At 38.1% G+C, this 19,052-nt stretch overlaps 1 protein-coding gene across 1 annotated transcript in view; it reads right to left on the bottom strand.

The window, feature by feature from the left end:
- Positions 1-19,052, bottom strand: part of LOC122800352 (septin-5-like) — a 153,272-nt gene that overhangs the window by 53,908 nt on the left and 80,312 nt on the right. The window contains exon 3 of the mRNA XM_044069801.1: positions 8,704-8,800. Within this exon, the coding sequence (XP_043925736.1) occupies positions 8,704-8,800 (97 nt within the window). The remainder of the gene's footprint in view (positions 1-8,703; positions 8,801-19,052) is intronic.

Genomic DNA, 19,052 nt, shown 5'->3' with positions numbered 1-19,052 from the left:
GTGGTGGCTGTAATATCTAAATATGGTAAAGACCCATCTGATCCAGCTTCATATAGGCCCATTTCAATTTAAACCATGATTATAAAGTGTTTATGTCTATAATGGCTAAAAGAATGACAAAGGTGATGCCAAAATTGATAGATATGGACCAATGTTTTTTTTAGGGGAAGCAACCATTTCACAACATTAATAGAAGAGTGATGATCCAGAGGAAAGCAGAATGTAAGAAAACACCACTATTATTAATGGGTCTTGATGCAGAGAAAGCATTCGACAAAGTAAGCTGGAATTTTATGAGCAGGACAATAGAAGCATTTGCATCTTCTGATACAATGACAAGGTAAATTAGAGGAATATATGAGGGACTGGAGGCAAAAATCAAAGTGGGGGGGTTCCTCTCTGTTAAGCTGTGTCTGAACAGAGGAACCAGGCAGGGTATCCTCTTTCCCCGTTCTTATTTATGCTATATTTATAACCTTTGGCAAAGAAAATAAATGACTCGGAAATTGAAGGTTACAATTGCCATAGTTTCAAGAAAAGCTGGCTTTATTTGCAGATGATATTATTTTTGTACCTGATAGCCACGGTGGTGCAGCGGTTAGCGTTGTCACCTCACAGCAAGAGGTTCTCCCATTCGATTCTCGGCTGGAGTATCTTCTGTGTGGAATTTGCATGTTGTCCCCACGGTCGAGTGACGTTAAAGAAATGCAGGTAGGTGCAAGCGTGAATGGGCGTGCCTTCATTGAAGGTTGGGTGTCGGGCTGGCAACTCGGCACTGTAAAATCCACTGCCAATCATAAGCGGACTGGAGTTCCGCTGTGGCGACCCCTAACCGGGAAAAGCCTAAAGTCTTTTTTATTATTTTGTACCTGATGGAACCAGAAAAGGACATCTCAGTGCTTTTGAACATTCTGAGACAGTTTTTTTTTTTTTTCCGGGATATTAAATGAAAGAAAATAAAGCAAAGGCTATCGTTATAAGCTACAGTATGTAAACACACATGAACTGGTTCAGCAAAACCCATATTTATGGAGACATGATAAAATGAAATATTTAGAAATATGGATTAAAAAAGATTCTGTTATGGCAGCCAAGGATATGTGGGAAGAGACTAAACAGAAGGCAATATAAAAACTGACAAACTGAAAGCACTTGTCTATGGATACCAATAGCAAGATACAAGCAGTAAAAATGTTTTTAGTCCCGTTAGTTTTATATAAAGATCAGGCATATTTTTATTAATTGGAGAAGTTGTGGATAGTAATTAATAAAAGAGTTGAGGAATTTTATCTGGGAGGAAAAGAGGGGAAGAGTCAAGTGGGATAAGTTGATCTAGAACAAGGAGGTTTAGAATTACTTGATCTGAAGGGATATTTTACAGCTACACAGTTAAGGCTTTTATATATAACACAAGCAGAAAGTTACAATTCAGAATGGAAAGAAATGATGAAGCAGGGGGGAGTTAATGAAATATGGAAATAATAGGATTTTGGACACAGATACTTAAAGAGAATAACAGCAGTCATATAGAATATTTTATTCATACAGTAGCAGAAAGTATACTAAGAACTAAGCCAACACTGGAATGAGAAAAGAGTTTCTGCCGACAGGGATGACTGCAATTAGGGGTACAGAGAATAATAAGTAGCAGATGCAATTTACTGGAGGAAGCTGTCAAGGGAACCAAGGTATTAGGAACAAATAATTAAAGAGGAAAGGGTAACAGAATAGGAAGAGCGCAAGAAGACATTTGGATTGCAGGCTAGGGATTGCCTTCCCTGTCAGTGGTTAATATCAGATTAGAGACAAAGAGAAAGGGATAGGGGATTCCTAAATGAAAGACCTGCACTGGATGAGCTTTTAATTGAATCTAGAAGAGAAGTTGCTGTTAAAAAGGGATAATCAGTAGGGCATATAAAATATTGCACGGTAACTATAGGAATCAACCAGAAGAAGTCAGAAAAGATTGGGAAGAAAGATTAGCTATTCAATTCACAAAAAAACAAGGGGGAGGCAATATGTATGTCTCACAAATATTTAAAATAAATCAAGAAGATTTAGGATTTTGCCTGGAAGTGTTTGCATAGATACGTCTATACCTCAAGCAGACTCCAAAGAATTTTTCTTCATTTATATGGCAAATGTTGGAGGAGGTGTACTGGGAAAGAAAGCAGTACCTGGCAGCATATGTTTTAAGAGTGTAATGAGTTGGCAGATTTTAAAAAATTCCGAGTAGCTACCCTGTCAGAAATACTGGGCGAACAAATGAGTGCAACTAAGGAAATTATTTTTTGAGCTGGGATACAGAATCTGAATTGTCTAGACATAGTAAGGCCTTGAGAGTTTAATTCTGTTGGTTGCCAAAAAAGCAATTACTAAAAAATGGAAATCAAAATCTAAATCAGCTATACTTGAAGGTAATGAATATTATAACACAGATAAAAGAACAGGAAGTGGGATCCTTAGAAAATGGTTGAATTCAATTACATTAAAAATGTAAATTATTAGAACAATACATGCAGAAAAAATATTTTGGAGGAGGAATGAGATTGAAAAGAAGGCAGTAATTGAACAATTTATGTAATGTTGTTTTGATCGCATGATATATAACAATATATGTGATGTATGATGTTTGCAAATGTGAATTTGTTAGTGCGGTTTGAAGACGTTGGTACAAATGCATGTTTGCTTATGTCACAAGTGATAATTCAATAAAGGTGTTTAAAATAAAAAACTTACTCTGGCAGGCCCGGCAGTGTACACTAGCTAGATTTCTGATTATAACCCCTGTGATTTAAATTTAGAAACAGTCCTGACATGGCAGAAGTAGACATGGTGAAGAAGTGTCAATGCCCATGGCAGCCATCCTTTTAGAAGAATGGTGGAGAAAACATGGTGAAAACAACCAACACAACAGATGATAGCCCTGTCAAACACCAAAGATCTCATGAGTGGCAGACTTCTAAAGCCTCTCAGGAAGGTAAGCATATAGTTGACTTCACTGCATACTCTAGATCATTTTGCAAAACCAAAATATCTAATGATAATTAAAGGGAAGTACAGTTATCCAGTGGTACAGTAGGGTTGCTGCCTCAGAGACAGCTGCTAGTTCTCCAATTTCTACTGGCTGGCATGCATTTTCTGCAGAGTTTGAATATCCTCCCTTTCTTTAGTAGGTTTTCACTGGTGCTTTGGGTTCTTTTCTATATCCTGAAGACATGCTTTTGAGAAAACTGAGGATCCTCTAAATTGCTCACAGTCGTGTAAGCTGTATAGGAAAGGAGCAAATGATAATCAATCAATTAATTAGCATTCATGTATCTGATTTATGATAAGGGCTACACAATCCTGCTATACTGCCAAGAAAACATGGCCTTCAATCTAAGTCTATACCTGATCTGCAAGGGACTATACTGATGGGTGACAAAATTGCATTTGGAGACTAGGAGGAGCTACAGGATCAATACAGGTTTATCCATGTATGAATCTAAGAGTAGCAATGTATTGTTATGGGATAGGGATGTCAGGCAGCTAGGATGGCTCAGGTAAATCTAATATTAGCATACAAGTGAAGAAGCTCCTAAACAGCAGGTAAAGGTCAGTCAGGTAAATAAAACAGTGTCACGATGCACTGTAGCGCCATCCAACATCCATATGGCTATCCACAGCGTTTGTCTGTTGACTGCAGGTAGTGCTGTACAGATGGATGATTGTATCATCATCCTTATGATGAATTAAGGAGAACCACTGGCAGTGGTAAGAGCTGAGAAAAGTTTAATTCAGGCTCTGTAGGTGTTGTGTAAGCTAAGTAGCAAGACCAAAAGACAAGCTTAGGCAAATGTACCAAAGTAAATTCCAATGGACGAGTAAGCCCGTTGAAGCAATGGCTGAAATAATTTCACTTAATAACAAAAAAACAGACATATCTGTTGTACAGATTTTTTAGCTTCAAAAATGAAAACATATGATTTATTTTTTCTTTGATAGCTTAAATTATTTAAACATTAAACGACACCAGTGGTAATCAGCTACATATCAAAAGTATAACATGCCCAAAAAAAGTCAGGAAAAACAGCAACAGTTTTAAGGCTTGCTACTAACTGCCCCCAACTAAATCTGTCACACAAATATACAACAAGCAAAAGGTGACAGCCTCTTGAGTGCATTAATGCATATCTGTAGACATAATGTAATGCCATCCAAAAAAATGACTGCAAAACTGTAACATCTGTAAAGGAAAAATAAAACTACAGAACAACATCAGAAAGCAAACCATTGTGCAATTTCTGTTTCAGTATGTCAACTATTATGTTTCAGCCTACCTCTCTATGATAAACATTCACATTTCTCATTTCATGCGCACAACATATGGAGCACAGAAACCTAGACCTGAAGTGTAAATTAAAATGTAACTGTAGTTTGACTGTTAAGATCAACAAGTGAACAGCGTGCTTGTAACAGTATTATCAATCATGCCAATATGAAAAGCTGAAGTTATCATATTGTGCAGTATATAAGTTACTCTTCTCCTAATGCTATATAACTGCCATAATTGTGAACAGAGCTGGAAAAACCTCATTACTACAGTCCTTAAAAGATGAATTCTCATGAAATAATCCCCTACTGTTTAAGATAATAAGCATCTATAGCAGAAATTCACCCTTATCCACCAGGTTACTTAATTAGATTTAGAAAGTGAAACGTTTGGTTTTATTATCATTCAGAGTTATACTTCTTTCCCTCAGTCTTACACTGAAAGAAAATATCTCTGCAGTTCAACCACCAAGGTCTCCCTGCTTAGACTAATTATTACCAATGCTTCGTTATCCCTATATTACAAACCATTCATATGAAGACAGCGTGGGAAGAATGCTTGTCCTACATTTATGTTTTCAAGTTTTCAGACCACCCACTCGGTTATCTTGTTCCTTTGCTTTCTCCAGTCTGCCTTTACTTCCTAGCTTTTCCTAGTTTTGATACTGAACACTTTCTTTTTGTGTAACTCATACAGCTGTTTTTACCAGTTCATGCTCCTCCTTTTTATCCTTACATGCCAAAGTTAATCCACCTGCTGTAATTTATGTCATGTACCCAATGTGGTCTGTTTCGCTATTTCTCATTCGTTTAGCGCATTCTGCTATACAATGTAATTTATGTCATGTACCCAATGTGGTCTGTTTCGCTATTTCTCATTCATTTAGCGCATTCTGCTATACAATGTAATTTATGTCATGTACCCAATGTGGTCTATTTCGCTATTTCTCATTCATTTAGCGCATTCTGCTATACAATGTAATTTGTTTTCTTCTACTGCTGTTAAATTACTCACGTGAACTGCACAGCTGAATGATTTGATATAACCATTGTTTATTGTTTTATTTATTTATTATAAATGTATGCCCACTTGCCATAAGTGCTCCTTCACAGCCGATCTAGTAGCAGTGACTCAGAGTAAATACTCACAGTCACTCAGAATCAGAGTACTGTTGTACTTAATGTTTTTTTTTTTTTTGTATTTAATTTGCAACAGTATATCATTGTCATGTTGTATTATACTCTCCTAGGCTGTATCTGAAAATTATGTTAAATTATTTTGTGCACTTTCCCCTCACTTTCTGAAAACCACCAGATCCCTTGCAATTGTTCAGGCCATTTGACCCTCTCTGGGGCAAGAATCAATTGCTGGAGGCCATCATCCAGGCAACCATCGGGATTTTTGTAGTATGGTCTACGCCTCCCTCACCTTTGGAAGCTCATATACATATTCACCTAATTGTGAGTCTACATTGCCTTCCTCATAGGAACCACACATTCCAGCATATGGCATAGAAGATTGTCACGCAAACCTGGGTTGGCACAGCCAAATGCATGCCCCTGGTCAATATGATACATGCTGTGCAGCTCTTCCCCAGTAGATGTCAAGACTACAGTGGGCTGCAATGACTTCCTCCTTCCAGGATGCACCAGCTGCCACTGGCCACTGATTTATGTTATATTTTGATCCAGCCTTTGGATGAGATGTTAAACCAAGGTCCCACCCGCTTGAGCTATTTGTGACTCAGTTGGATATAACAGATCTCATAGCATTTATCAAAAATAGAGCACAGCAAGTTCCTCAATGCCCTGGTCAAATTAAATCTAGCAGTCTAAATACTACCTCTGGACTCTCCTGAAAAGACACCACAAGCTGAGTGGGACTAACATGATCAATCAAAGGCTAAATAAATAAATAAATGCATCCACTTCTCTTCCAAATGCAACTACATCAAGCAGTCAGCCAGTAGCCTCAGGAGTTAGTACTCTACCATCAGTGGGCAGTCAGCCCTTCTGTGAACCATTCAGCCCATTTCTTCCATTTTGGGTGACAGCCAGTCATGGAAGGTCATCATCCTGCAGCTATCAGAAATATTTTATAGCACTATCCCCTGAACTTGAATTCTCCATAATAATACCACCCAAGTTATGCAAGTGTTCATCTTCACATGGGTCGATTTTTATCTACTGCACGTGTAAACTTGCAACATGTCAATCATGCAACAGGTAAGGTTACCTGACTTCCCGCAGTACAGGCAAATCAGTGTTATCCACTCACCCTCACCTTTCTAAGCTAGCTCCTCTAATGTCTGGGCCACTGCATGAATGTAAGCTTATGTGAAAGCACAGTCACAGCTGTGAAACAGTTACAGAACAGCAGTGCAACCATCAGTGAAGCATGCTACATATATGTAAGTGCATGTGAAAGCACAGTCACAGCTCCATAATAGTGACAGAGCAGCAGTGCAACCATCAGTGAAGCACTCTACATATATGTAAGTGCATGTGAAAGCACAGTCACAGCTGTGAAGCAGTTACAGAGCAGCAGTGCACCTATCGGTGAAGCACTCTACATATATGTAAGTGCATGTGAAAGCACAGTCACAGCTCCATAATAGTGACAGAGCAGCAGTGCAACCATCAATGAAGCACTCTACGTATATGTAAGTGCATGTGAAAGCACAGTCACAGCTGTAAAGCAGTTACAGAGCAGCAGTGCACCCATCAGTGAAGCATGCTGCATAAACGTAAGTGCATGTCAAAGCACAGTCACAGCTGTGTAACAGTGACAAAGCAGAAGTGCACCCTACAGTGAATCATGGTGAATATACATAAGTGCATACAAAAGCACAGTCATAGCTGTGTAACAGCGACTCAGCAGTAGTGCAAACATTAGTGAAACATGATGCATATATGTAACTGCATGTAAAAGCAGAGTCGCTCAAAGATGTGGGAATAAGTAAGTGGATATCCTGTAGCTTGAAATTTAAATTAAGTGCTGCAACCTTCATATCCTGTGTACTTTGTCATATCTAGTGCACACTGTTGTAGCAGAACCTTTAGTAAGACGAACATAGCATGTCTTCGGGTACAATAACAGCTGGGAGAACATTTGTTTACTTCATTGTTATCTAATGCAGAAACAAAAGCATTTTTTGTACAGTGAAGTCTACCAAGCAGCACTCTAAAGTACCAGGATGTATAATCACATTTGTTTCTACATCAAGAGATCTCTTAAGCATGGATGCAAACATTAATAGTGACTAAAAAAAAAGTACTGATAGATAGCAAGGCTATAACAGTAAATTTTAAACCTATGTCAGGTTATGACAAAAAGCAAAAGTGGTGAGTTATCCAAACTTGCTGATCAAGCTCTCTCTTTCTCCCCCCAAAATCTGGCAATTTTAGAAAGGCAAGAGAGCTGGAAGGCTTAGTCTTCTAGAAGGCATGGCACAGTATAAAGCTTCTCTAAATCACAGATTTTGTGCAATCAGCTGGTTTCTGCATTCAGCATGTAGCAATGAAATGTCCACTGGAACATAAATTGTTCCATGTGTCAGAAATTTGGCACAAAATATGAACAGCTGGCAGCATTAATTTCAGTTGGTTTTCGGCCGTAGCTAAATCCTGATACAAAGCACACATTAAGTAACTGCATATTCAAAGCGAGACCATTTACTGTTCTAACTTTATTCAGGGCTGAATGTATATGCCCTGGCCTCAGTGCGGAACTGGTCTGCTTTAATTTCTTGCAGCATGGATTTGCCTCTGTGAGTGTTTTCAACACTATTTATTATACACAGTGACACATCAGCACAACAGTATTGTAAGCTGCCCTTTATGTATATTCACAGTGCTTTGTACTTTTGCAGCTGTATGAGCTAAGCAGTTCTGTGGTTTCTTACAAAGAGTATTTATAAATATATGCACACAGTGGTTTATCTATATTACTGTAATGGCGCACATTCAAAAAGTGTTTTAGGATGTTAAAGATGTAACATTTGAAAATGGATATCCAAGGAACAGAATGATGTCATATACTCCACAGATAAGATAAAAGTGATTTATGAAATTTGTGGTGTTGCTGGTGCCTAAGTGAATGTTCTATGTTCTGCCAGTCATCTACCAAATATTTACTTTGTATCCCTGTACAATTTTCAGTTGCTCTTTTTTCTGTTTTTTTACTATACGTTTATAGTGCTGTTTTTTTTTTTTGTCAAAAGAGCTGCATGTGAATAACAAATCTGGCTATAAAATCAAAAATATAGAAAAATGTATATTTTTATAAATACAAGAGTGACAGTATAAGCCATACATTATTTTTTTCTCAACTAAATGCAAAGACTAAGTTTTCTTTATTAAGCCATTTGATTTTTTTGAGGTTCTTACCTTCTACAATGCCCCATGGATACAAACGTCCTCGTACTCTCTGGCCACGGGCTTCAACTACTGTATTACTGCCAATCACTGCAAATGGAGAGCTTTCCTGAAACCAAAACAGCACCACAAAAACAAGTTTCACACTGTCACTGCAGAGGGGAAATTATAAAATAAACAGTGCTCTCAGAAGTTTTCTACGGTCACTAGGCTGAATTTAACTTTGAAAACAAATATTTTTTCCTTATGCCATTGTTATTTTATACTAAAATTCTATGTAGTAAAGCAGATGCACTACAAAGACTGGCAAAGATGAGAGGGATGGAAAAGAAAATGTGTGTGTGTGTGTGTGTGTGTGTGTGTGTGTGTGTGTGTGTGTGTGTGTGTGTGTGTGTGTGTGTGTGTGTGCGTGTGCGCGTGTGCGCTCATGTGTGTGTGTGTGTGTGTGTGTGTGTGTGTGTGTGTGTGTGTGTGCGTGTGTGCGTGTGTGTGTGTGTGTGTTTCAGATAGACATCAGAAGTGCTCAGGGTGTAGGCAGGCAGTCTGACTTAGGAACATATAAGGAGGTCAAGCCACATAGCTTGTATATGACTAGGAAAACTAGGAAATTTGGAAAGCAATAAAGAACTAACACGGCAATATGGAGAATGGTATGGTTGTTGCAAATTGGAATCAGGGTTACGCCAGGGTGGAATAGGAAGGTTCGGAAGTAGCAGGATTTAGAAATCAGAGTTAACAGTTGACAACACCACAGAAGAAGGCTTTTTAACAGAAATTACTACAATGACACATGATTTTGTAGCTAGAGGTTATGATAGAAATGTTTTAGCTAGTAATGCTGAATTTGCTAATCTAAAACGTACAAACATAGGTAAGAAATATTTATATAGGAATAGTACTATGGACTGATACTGAGACAACAAAGACTATTAATATGCATAATGTAGGTTATATTATGAAATATAATAGACATTCACAGCAGATTTGATCTATTATTGACAGAAATTGGACTATTCTGACCACTGATAATAACGTTAAGAAAATTGTGGGAACTAAACCATATTTTGTATAATATATATATATACATATATATATATATATATATATATATATTTGTATATAAAAAGGAGAAGAACTTGAAACAGCTATTATGTTATAAAGATCTTAAGCCATCAAATGAAGGATTTTGGCCTAATATTAAGAATACAGTCCCCTGTTACAACTGTGCTTACTGTAAGGACATTAATATGGACGGAGAGTTTATACATCCTATTACGCATATAAGATTTACGTTTAAAACGTTTGGTTCATGTAATAGTGAGAATATAGTTTATCTAGCTAACTGTGTCAAATGTCTATGTTTTTATATAGGCAAAACAAATTGTAAGTTCAAAGAGAGAATAGCATTACATTTATCAGAGGTTTGCAGTGGAGTTATGACTAATGTCCTTAGTAAGCATAGCACAGAGAAAGATAATGACCATGTTTTTAAGTTTAGGATTTTACAGAGAGTTTTTAAGAATAAGAGAGGGGGAGATATAGTAAATATGACTGAGAGAACTGAGTACAAGTGGATAAACTATTTTAGAGCTGATGTGTTCCCAGGTCTTAACAAAGTGAATAGTATTAAACCCATTTTAAAGTTTAAACATTCATATGTTAGTCAGTATGTTTATTTTTGTATATATCTTTTAAATGTTACTCCTTTAATAAAGCATTATAATATTTAATGAGATAATTGTGTGTGATTTTTGACTGGCTGGTGTTGAGTATTTATTATGCGGTTTTAAATGAAGCATAGTATTCTTGAAAAAGAGTTTTGACTCGAAAGCTTGGATTATAATAAATCTATTTGTATGTGGATGGTTGTGCTGTGATCTTTTTTGTTATTAATTACTAACAGAGGGAGCAGCCTAAAAAAAATGAGTCGGGAGAGAGCTGATCTTCATTACATTAATGAATGGCTTTGTCATGAACAGGAAAGTTGAGGAGGTGCCAAAGGTGCTGAGAAAGGTAAGGGTGAGGTTAAATATCATGGTCCTTTTCAAGCCTAATGAATTTGCAGGATGGATGATTAAAAACATTACTAGAAAGCACAGGAATGTGGAAGAAGCATTTCAAAAAATGGGATGCACAGTGGCATTTTTTGTAGGTCCATCCAATATCTACAAACATCAGAGCTTGGAAAGACCAGCTCAGAGGTTATAATACTGGATGTGAAAGTGGGTATGGTAGAGGTGACATGGACTTATGAGGGACTAAAGAGACCTTATGAAGGACAGGCTTCACCTCAGTTTGAGTGTGGCTATCTTGCTGAAGGAGTGTTCAATTGTTTTGCTATCATCCTGCTTTGAAACTGGATTGGGACAAAACTTAAGACAGTGATGGCAGCCAAGGAGACAGGGTGTAACCAGGGTTATGTTGAATGGAGAAAATTGTAGATTAAAGGCTCAGATCAGGGAGGGGGACTTCCAGTAAAGGTCACTAGAGGCAAATCTGGTGTCATGGGTTGGAATATGATCTGGTGTAATACTAACAATCTAAAAAATAAAATAGGAAAGCTACATGTTATCCTAGGAATTGAATGTTTTGATGTAGCCATCATGACAGAAAGATAGATAACAGGTAAGACATGCTGTGATATGGTAATACCAGATTACTGTACATTTAGTGGGTAGATGGGGGTGGCAGTATATGTCAGGATGAGAATTACTTGTGAAGTGATGGAGGAGGCAGAATAAAGTGGCCTCATCACAGGAGGGTGAAAGGAAATAAAATCAGTGCACTGGAAGTTGAATGGAGGACATCTGATGGCTGGTCACAATCTAACATCCAGCAAAAACTCTAAAGGAGAAGGACAAAAGGCTGAAGGAGAAGTTCATAAGGCGGGGAGAGAGTAAAAAGGAGGAACCTTAACACAGCAAATCTGTCCATGCCCACATTCACAATGTATAGGGGCAAATTCTTCACTGAAGCTTTATACCAGGAGCAATCTGTCCAAATGTTGCAGATGAGTGTCATGTACAACACCATTCTTCACCTAGCCCTGACAAATTCAGATGGTTTTAAAGGAGTGGGGTTAAGGTTCACTATAGCAGTTGGAGGTTAGAACTAAAAAAGAATACAAGTATAAATAAGGGATTAAAGAAAGGTCAATTTGAGATAGATAGTTAGAGAAAAGCTGAATATTTGGCAGCGGATGGAAGAGGTAGTCACAACAACAACATCACACAGAAGCAGCATTCTGAAGCATATATACAAGAGTCCACCAAAAAAAAAGGAATAGATAAAATTAAGGGGAATATAAGGTGGTTGTAAAAGGAGTTAAAGGAAGCTTTCGGAGAGAAAAAGACATAAAAAATGGCAAGAAAATGCGGCATGGACAAATAGGTTTATATTAAAGCCATAAGGATGACAGTGCAAAATGCTGGGAAAGCCAAAGAAGGGCGGGGGAGAACTAGCACAAAAGGGGAAGGGCAGAAGAGGAGTTCTTCAGCTATATCACAGAGTAACAAAAATAAATACGGCTGGCTTGATCAAACTGATCAAAGATGGCAAGGAAGATAGCAGAGGATGGGGAATTAATTGAAGCTCTGAATGATTTTTTTTCATCTCATTATTTGCAAAGGAAAAAGAAAAACAGTACCTTACTGAGAAAGCAAGAGAAAGAGTGCATGTGTTCTGTGAGTGGTCATGTGTGTGTATGCACTCGCACATACCTGCATGTTTGCACACATGAATGTGTGAGTGAGTGTGTGTGTGTGTGTGTGTGTGTGTGTGTGTGTGTGTGTGTGTGTGTGTGTGTGTGTGTGTGTGTGTGTGTGTGCATGCGTGCGTGTGTGTCTGTGTGTGTGTGTGTGTGTGTGTGTTTCCATTCATACATTGGGGGTGCTGTATGAAACAATTGAGAAGAAGGGTGAAAATGAAATTGGTTAAGGTGCAGACAAGTTCAGGTCCCTGATATGATTCCTGCCAGAATTATTAGGAATTCAGTAGGATTCCTATCAGAACCACCAATGGAGATCTTTACCAAGTAATTAATCAGAAGGGAGGCACTTGATGACTGGAAAACTACTCTTCTGCATCTCTGCAACTTTAAGGACATAAGGAGAACTACACTACCTTCTGATGGTCTGTTCAAAGCCTGATTAGAATTATAACAGAGCTAAAGTCACAGAGAAAGTGCTAAAGTATAATCTGGAGTCTTTCTTGAAGGATAACAATCTGCATGACATGATTCATACATACCTCTCAACTGTGCAGATTTTCACAGAATGTCCAGATTTTTGCCTCATATTTTTGGTCTGTTTTTCATAAAATTGTGGTATTCTGGTAAATTAGAGGCAAATCATTAAAGAATGAAGTTAAAAAATAATGACAGACATTTAAGTTTCAGACTTCATACCCTCAGAAAAAATCTATGCTAATGCAAAACCTGTCATTCTATCAACTTTCTAAGTTTGTAAGTGCAATATTTAAAATGTGTCCCTGTTTTTGGGCCTTTATCCCCTTTTTCTGTATGGCTTTGTCCAGATTTCTTGCTGTAAGAGGTTGTGAGGTATGGACATGAACCATCATGGCATCATGGGTAAAATGGCCATTAAATCTCCTCTGACTGAATTGCAATGGGAAAAGTCCAAGGGGTAATAAAAAAATAAAAAACAAGTCACCAGAGACGATAAAACATATTACGTATTCTTAAAAGCTCAAGACTCAGGGACTAGGTAAGTGTCTGACTAGAGGAGAGGGCATGGAAGGTGATAGCTACAGGAACACTATCCAGAGCCATAAAAGTGGTCAGTGGAATGCTACTGTGGGCAGTCTTATGGCTGATGCTCTTCAACATATTTGTTTCAGCTCGGTCAAGAGGCATGGCAAGCAAGGTCAACCTTTGTGCCGAAGACACAAAGATCAGAACCAAAGCAGAGGAGAGAGAACAATCTGGGAAGTGACCGGAACATCCTAGTCAAGTGGGCAAAGAAATAGCTTGAGGTCCACTGCAGACTAATACGAAGCACTGCACTTTGGCTATGATAACACTGATGCTGAACAGAAAACTGAGCTCAATGCAAGGTGATTAAGGACATAAAAAGGGTCTGGAGTGCTAATTACACATGACACAGACCACTATGAGTGAAGAGAAATGACTGCTACAGCAGCCAGCAAGGGACTGGCCTTTCTATAGAGTGGGATAAACTACAATGAATACAAAGTCATTCTCCTCTTAGCCATTGTCAGGCGTGTGGTGGTAAGGCTGCAGTTGGTGCACTGTGTGCAGTTAGGAGACCATACAAAGTTGGGAGCATCACACAGTTAGAAATAGTCCTCAGAAATGGCAAAAGATGAGCAAAGGAATAAAGAGGAAAGGGTATGGGCAATAGAAACCAGGAGGGATGAGAAGACATGATCATAAAACAATGACAGGGGTTTGCCAAAGTACTGAGAAGGCATCAAATGCAGGTGGAAGGTAATTATTTAACCTGGCTCAGAGAACTTGTTTTCTCCAAACTGACAGAGGGAGTCATGGAATTAAGTCAACAGAAGTGTTCAAAAGGGCCTTGAATAGATGTAAGGGAGATAATAGTCCAAGAAAGGAAAGGAAGAATGGATAGAATGAAGGAAGGTGGCAGCAGACGAATGTTAAACACAATATAATAAGCACTAATATGCAAACACTCAGCATATCCATACATCCTGAGGAAGGACTCCTGAACTCTGTCCAAACAAAGGGAGAGAATACTTTAACTGTTCATTGCCTAGTGTAAAATCTCAGCACTTGTGTCCATCCACAAGAGACATGTGCCCATCAGCCATGCTGGTTTCACATGATTCCTGATTAGGAGATTGCCACCAGTGTCACCTGTTTTGACTGTCCTCCAGTCAAACAAGTAACCTCAACAAAAACAAAATTTCAGTATGAATAGTTCTTAAAGCATACGCTTTCTATGCTAATTTCATTATGTTGTACTAAACAAATGGGTAATATTCCAGAAGCAGAGTCTGTCTCTTTAAGATGGACGGGGATGTTAAGATATGGCAGTCTTCATTAAAAGTCATTATATCAAAGCCTGTTTATTTGTAGCTGGAAGACTGAATGGGTGTCTCCGTTTTTTATGTGTTAGGCTGTATGCCAAGTCCACCTATCCAAAAGGCTGTGCTTTAGCTTCTCTGTAGCTATCATAACCAACACTGATGTTACTAAACTTTATAATAAGTTTAATAGTTCAATGACAAGTTGACCAGTCACTCATTCAGTTGTTTCCAAATGGGTTTCAGTGAAAGAGGCTGGCACAAATGACATGCACTTGTGGATAAATAAGGGTCTGTCTTCAGATTTCCCCTTTAAGTTCTATGGACATGTTGAGTGCTCACAGAAAAGCACTGCCTTAATTTTAGAGAACTTCTGAAGTGATTCCAACATGTTCACAAGTAATGTATAATCTTGCTCTAGGAGGAGTAATATAACAGTTTCATGTTAATGTACTGGACAGGATGCCCAGCAGGAAAACTCTGCTAAAGAAGGTTCCAGTCCTGTATGCAAATCCAAATGGCAGGGCTTAGTAAAGTTAAGAAGTGAAGAACTGGTCTGCATAGTGTATATGTGCGCAGCAGAGAGCTTACAAAAGCATGCACTACATGTCCTCCTAAAAAATGTATTTTAAGTACAGTTTGAGACTAGCAGGCCTGTTGAAATGCAGCTCGCCATCTATTTAGACAGTGTCTGTCTAGCTACTAGTTTACTTTCTACCCCAAACCAGGAGAGACAGCCACAAAATCTGTTCTGAGCAAACCTTTAACTATGATAAAATGAAGACAAAAGACATTATATATCCTGACTGCAGAGCATTTGCCACAATCCTTTCTGAGTCTTCACTGGAGCAGAGAACTACTAGGTAAAAAGAACCATACAAAAAAAATAACAGACACTTATGGGGAGAAAAATGAGGGTTCATCATCAGGGTCACCATTTTCCCTATGGAACACCAAATACAACTCTTGGCAGATAAGAATCTGGAATTCAGAACTTCTTGTTGAAATGATAGCCGCCAAAGAAAGAGGTCTGCAAAGAAATAAAACATGAAGGCTTCATGGGAAGTGGACTCAGAAGATGGAAATAAAAATACTCTCAGTCATAAAATGTAGATCTCCAGAGGAACTAGGAGGTCTCAAACTGAGAATCCAATGCAAAATGACATATCCTCTCGACTTTCTATCACACTCAGTGTTCCCTAAGGCTCCATCCTCGGTCCCCTATTATTCTCACTCTTCACCAATGATCTGTTCACAACCACCAAGCATGCCACTCTCATACAGTATGCAGATGACTCCACCCTCATCTGCTCAGCCCCAACTATACCAGAACTTCATAAAATCAGAGAGGAAGCCTTTTTCTCTGTAGACAACTGGCTATCCAATGCCCAGCTATTACTCAACCCTAACAAGAGTAATCTCCTCATCTTCCAACCCATTAAACACAACCTAACTAACCCCCACTTCAATATTCTGGCCAACAACAACACCATCATCTCCCCTAAAGAACACACCAAGCTACTTGACATTGAGATTGACAATCATCTTAAATTTGACATTCACATTTCTCTAACTATAAAAAAAGTTCACAAAAAACTAGCATCATTGTATAGACATAAGCAATGCTCTCCAAATCAGCCAGAATCTCAGCTGCCAACTCCCATCTCATTTCAACCTTACTCTATGCCTCTCCTATACTTACCAACTTTAGTCAAACAGATCTAAACAAACTAGAGGCCTGCTACAACAAAATAGCCAAATTTGCCACTGGGTCATCGTACCGCAGCCATCACTGCAACTCACTTAAATAACTCAATTGGCTTGAACTCCCACAACTTCTTTGGCTCAATCAACTATCCCTTGCTCATAAAATAGTAAACCATCCTCAAAATGTTCCCTCCCTTCAAAACCTTCTCCAGCTCTACTCTACTACTAGATCACTACGCTCCAGCAACAAAAAACAACTCCAACTTACCAAAGCCAAAAACGCAGCCGAAGAAGCTCCTTTCTCCTGCATAATATCCAAATTATGGAACCCCCCCCCCATTACCACCCAACATTCATCCCATCACTTCAAATCCAAACTAAAAGCCCACTTAAAAAAACACTGGCTATGCCCTTGTACCAATCCAGACTAAGACTAAGACTCATCTACACTCCTCTCCTCCCCTCCCCTTCTTTTCCTAGCCTCCCTCCCATTGTCAGATCATTACATCTCCCCCCTTTCTTTTCATCTCCCTCTGATTTTTCCTCTAACCTTCTTACTTGCATCACCTATGATGTATATCAGCTATATGTCTGTTAGTGGTCTTAACTATAACTATCAATATTAAACAGTTTAGAAGATATAACTGTTTATTTGTATCATTTATCTAAACATAGTTATCAACATATTATAATACTGTGCATTCTATGTCATCTTGTGTTTACAATGTCACTTCTAAACTTTAATGTGTTTTGCTACTTTTTATACACCGCAATTGCTTCATCATACATCCTTGCTGTTCACGTTTACCACACATTTTACTTGCTTTGAATTGTTACTTGTTTTGCTTGTGTGGAGCTTTTCTCCCAGGGCCTCCGCTGAAAATGGACCTGTGTCCAGTCGGAATTTCCCGGTAAATAAATAAATAAATAAAATTTGTTTAGCCCATATATAGTGGAGAGTCGATTATCCAAACTAATTGGGACCTAGGGTAGTTTGGATAATCAAACTGTTCAGATACTCAAATATATAATTGAACTAGACAAAAAAACATTCTAAAATCTTGTTTTTTTTTACACGCAAGAATACAATTTTCAACAATTCAGCGATTCTAGTGGACAATAAAGAATATATTTCACACACGAGCTGGCAACAAGCTCAAAAAACATGCTCAAGCAAATATGTATAATGCTTAAATATTCAGGCTTTATGATTTTTCCTACCCGAAATCTTTGGAAAGCTGGTTCAGATAACTGACAGTTCGAATAAATGACGTTTGGATAATTGACTCTCTACTGTATATTAGCTCAAAGTTAGTTTCCATGTTTTCCAGACTTCATATTTTCCTCAAAAGATGGGGCTCTTTTACTTTAAGATGTCTTATTTTAGTTGCATTATTAAAAAGTAGCACAAAGTTCACAGATTTTTATATGTGTGCTGCTACTAAGGAAAACACATTAAATCTGAAATGCTTTAAGGCTATCCGCTTACCATAATCTCAGTTGTTTATTTAATTAATTCAATTAATTTTATTTAATGCTGTGAATTACATTAATAGAGTTATTTTTCTATAACTCTAACATCAACAATGAATATTATATGGCAGTTAATGGACTCTACAAAGAAACATGAAGCAAAGCTAAATAATTTACTGTCGTTAGCTAGCAGCAAAAGACTAATTTAAACTGCTGGAGTACTTCTTTATGACTGAAAGTTGAATAATTTTAACACATCAAAAACAGTGAGAAAAAATAAAGTTGTCATGGATTATGCCGGGCTTATAGTACCATGTTCCAGCTAATTCAAGGAAACCCTAATACATGTTGCATGTTACTGCATACTAAATACTGGTACACAATGCATATTACCTAATAGTAAATATTGACTCATGATGCATATTACCTCATACAAATCCCTGATACGTGATGGTATTACCTCATACCAAGCAATGGCACAAAATGCATATTATGTCATATTAAACTGATATATGATGCAATGCATATTATGCCATGCTAAATTGATAAATGATGCATATTATCTTATACTAAATACTGCTACATGATGCATATTACCTCATACTAAACACTGATATGTGATGCATATTACTTCATACTAAACACTGGCACATGATGCATATTAGCTCACACTAGAGAGCTGTAGTGCACATACTGCTGGGAAAATCAGGCTGGCTGACAAAGGCAAATGGACAATGCAGCTGTTGTACTGCTGCAACAGTCCTCCTCATAGAAATATGGGGGATTCATAGGAGAAACATGGGGTAGGGAATGTACAATAGAAATATCTAAAGATGGTAAAATAATGAAGTATACCTTGTTTCTGAGAAGGAAAACATCACTACCCACTAGATATTCTATGAAATTTATATTATAGCTTAGGCTTCAAAACCTAAGTTTTCACTGAAACCCGTACTGTGCCCCAGGTGACCCCTGTTTAAAGAATGGCACACTCACTGGTGGGACCTGATGGGAGGGAGTAGTCACTGTCAAATTGCCTATCCTGAGGGCAGGGAGGCAGCCTTGGTTTGTTGCAGTAGCTGCAATAGCAACATTAAGAACCAGGAAGGCTCGGTACAGCAAGTGGTATACCATTCGGTCAGGAGAGTGCA

This window comes from Protopterus annectens, chromosome 4.part0 (genome assembly GCF_019279795.1).
Source record: "Protopterus annectens isolate FY-2018-M chromosome 4.part0, PAN1.0, whole genome shotgun sequence".
Taxonomy (NCBI): Eukaryota; Metazoa; Chordata; order Ceratodontiformes; family Protopteridae; genus Protopterus; species Protopterus annectens.
The sequence above is the reverse complement of the archived record's forward strand: the minus strand, read 5'-3'. Positions and strand labels throughout refer to the sequence as shown.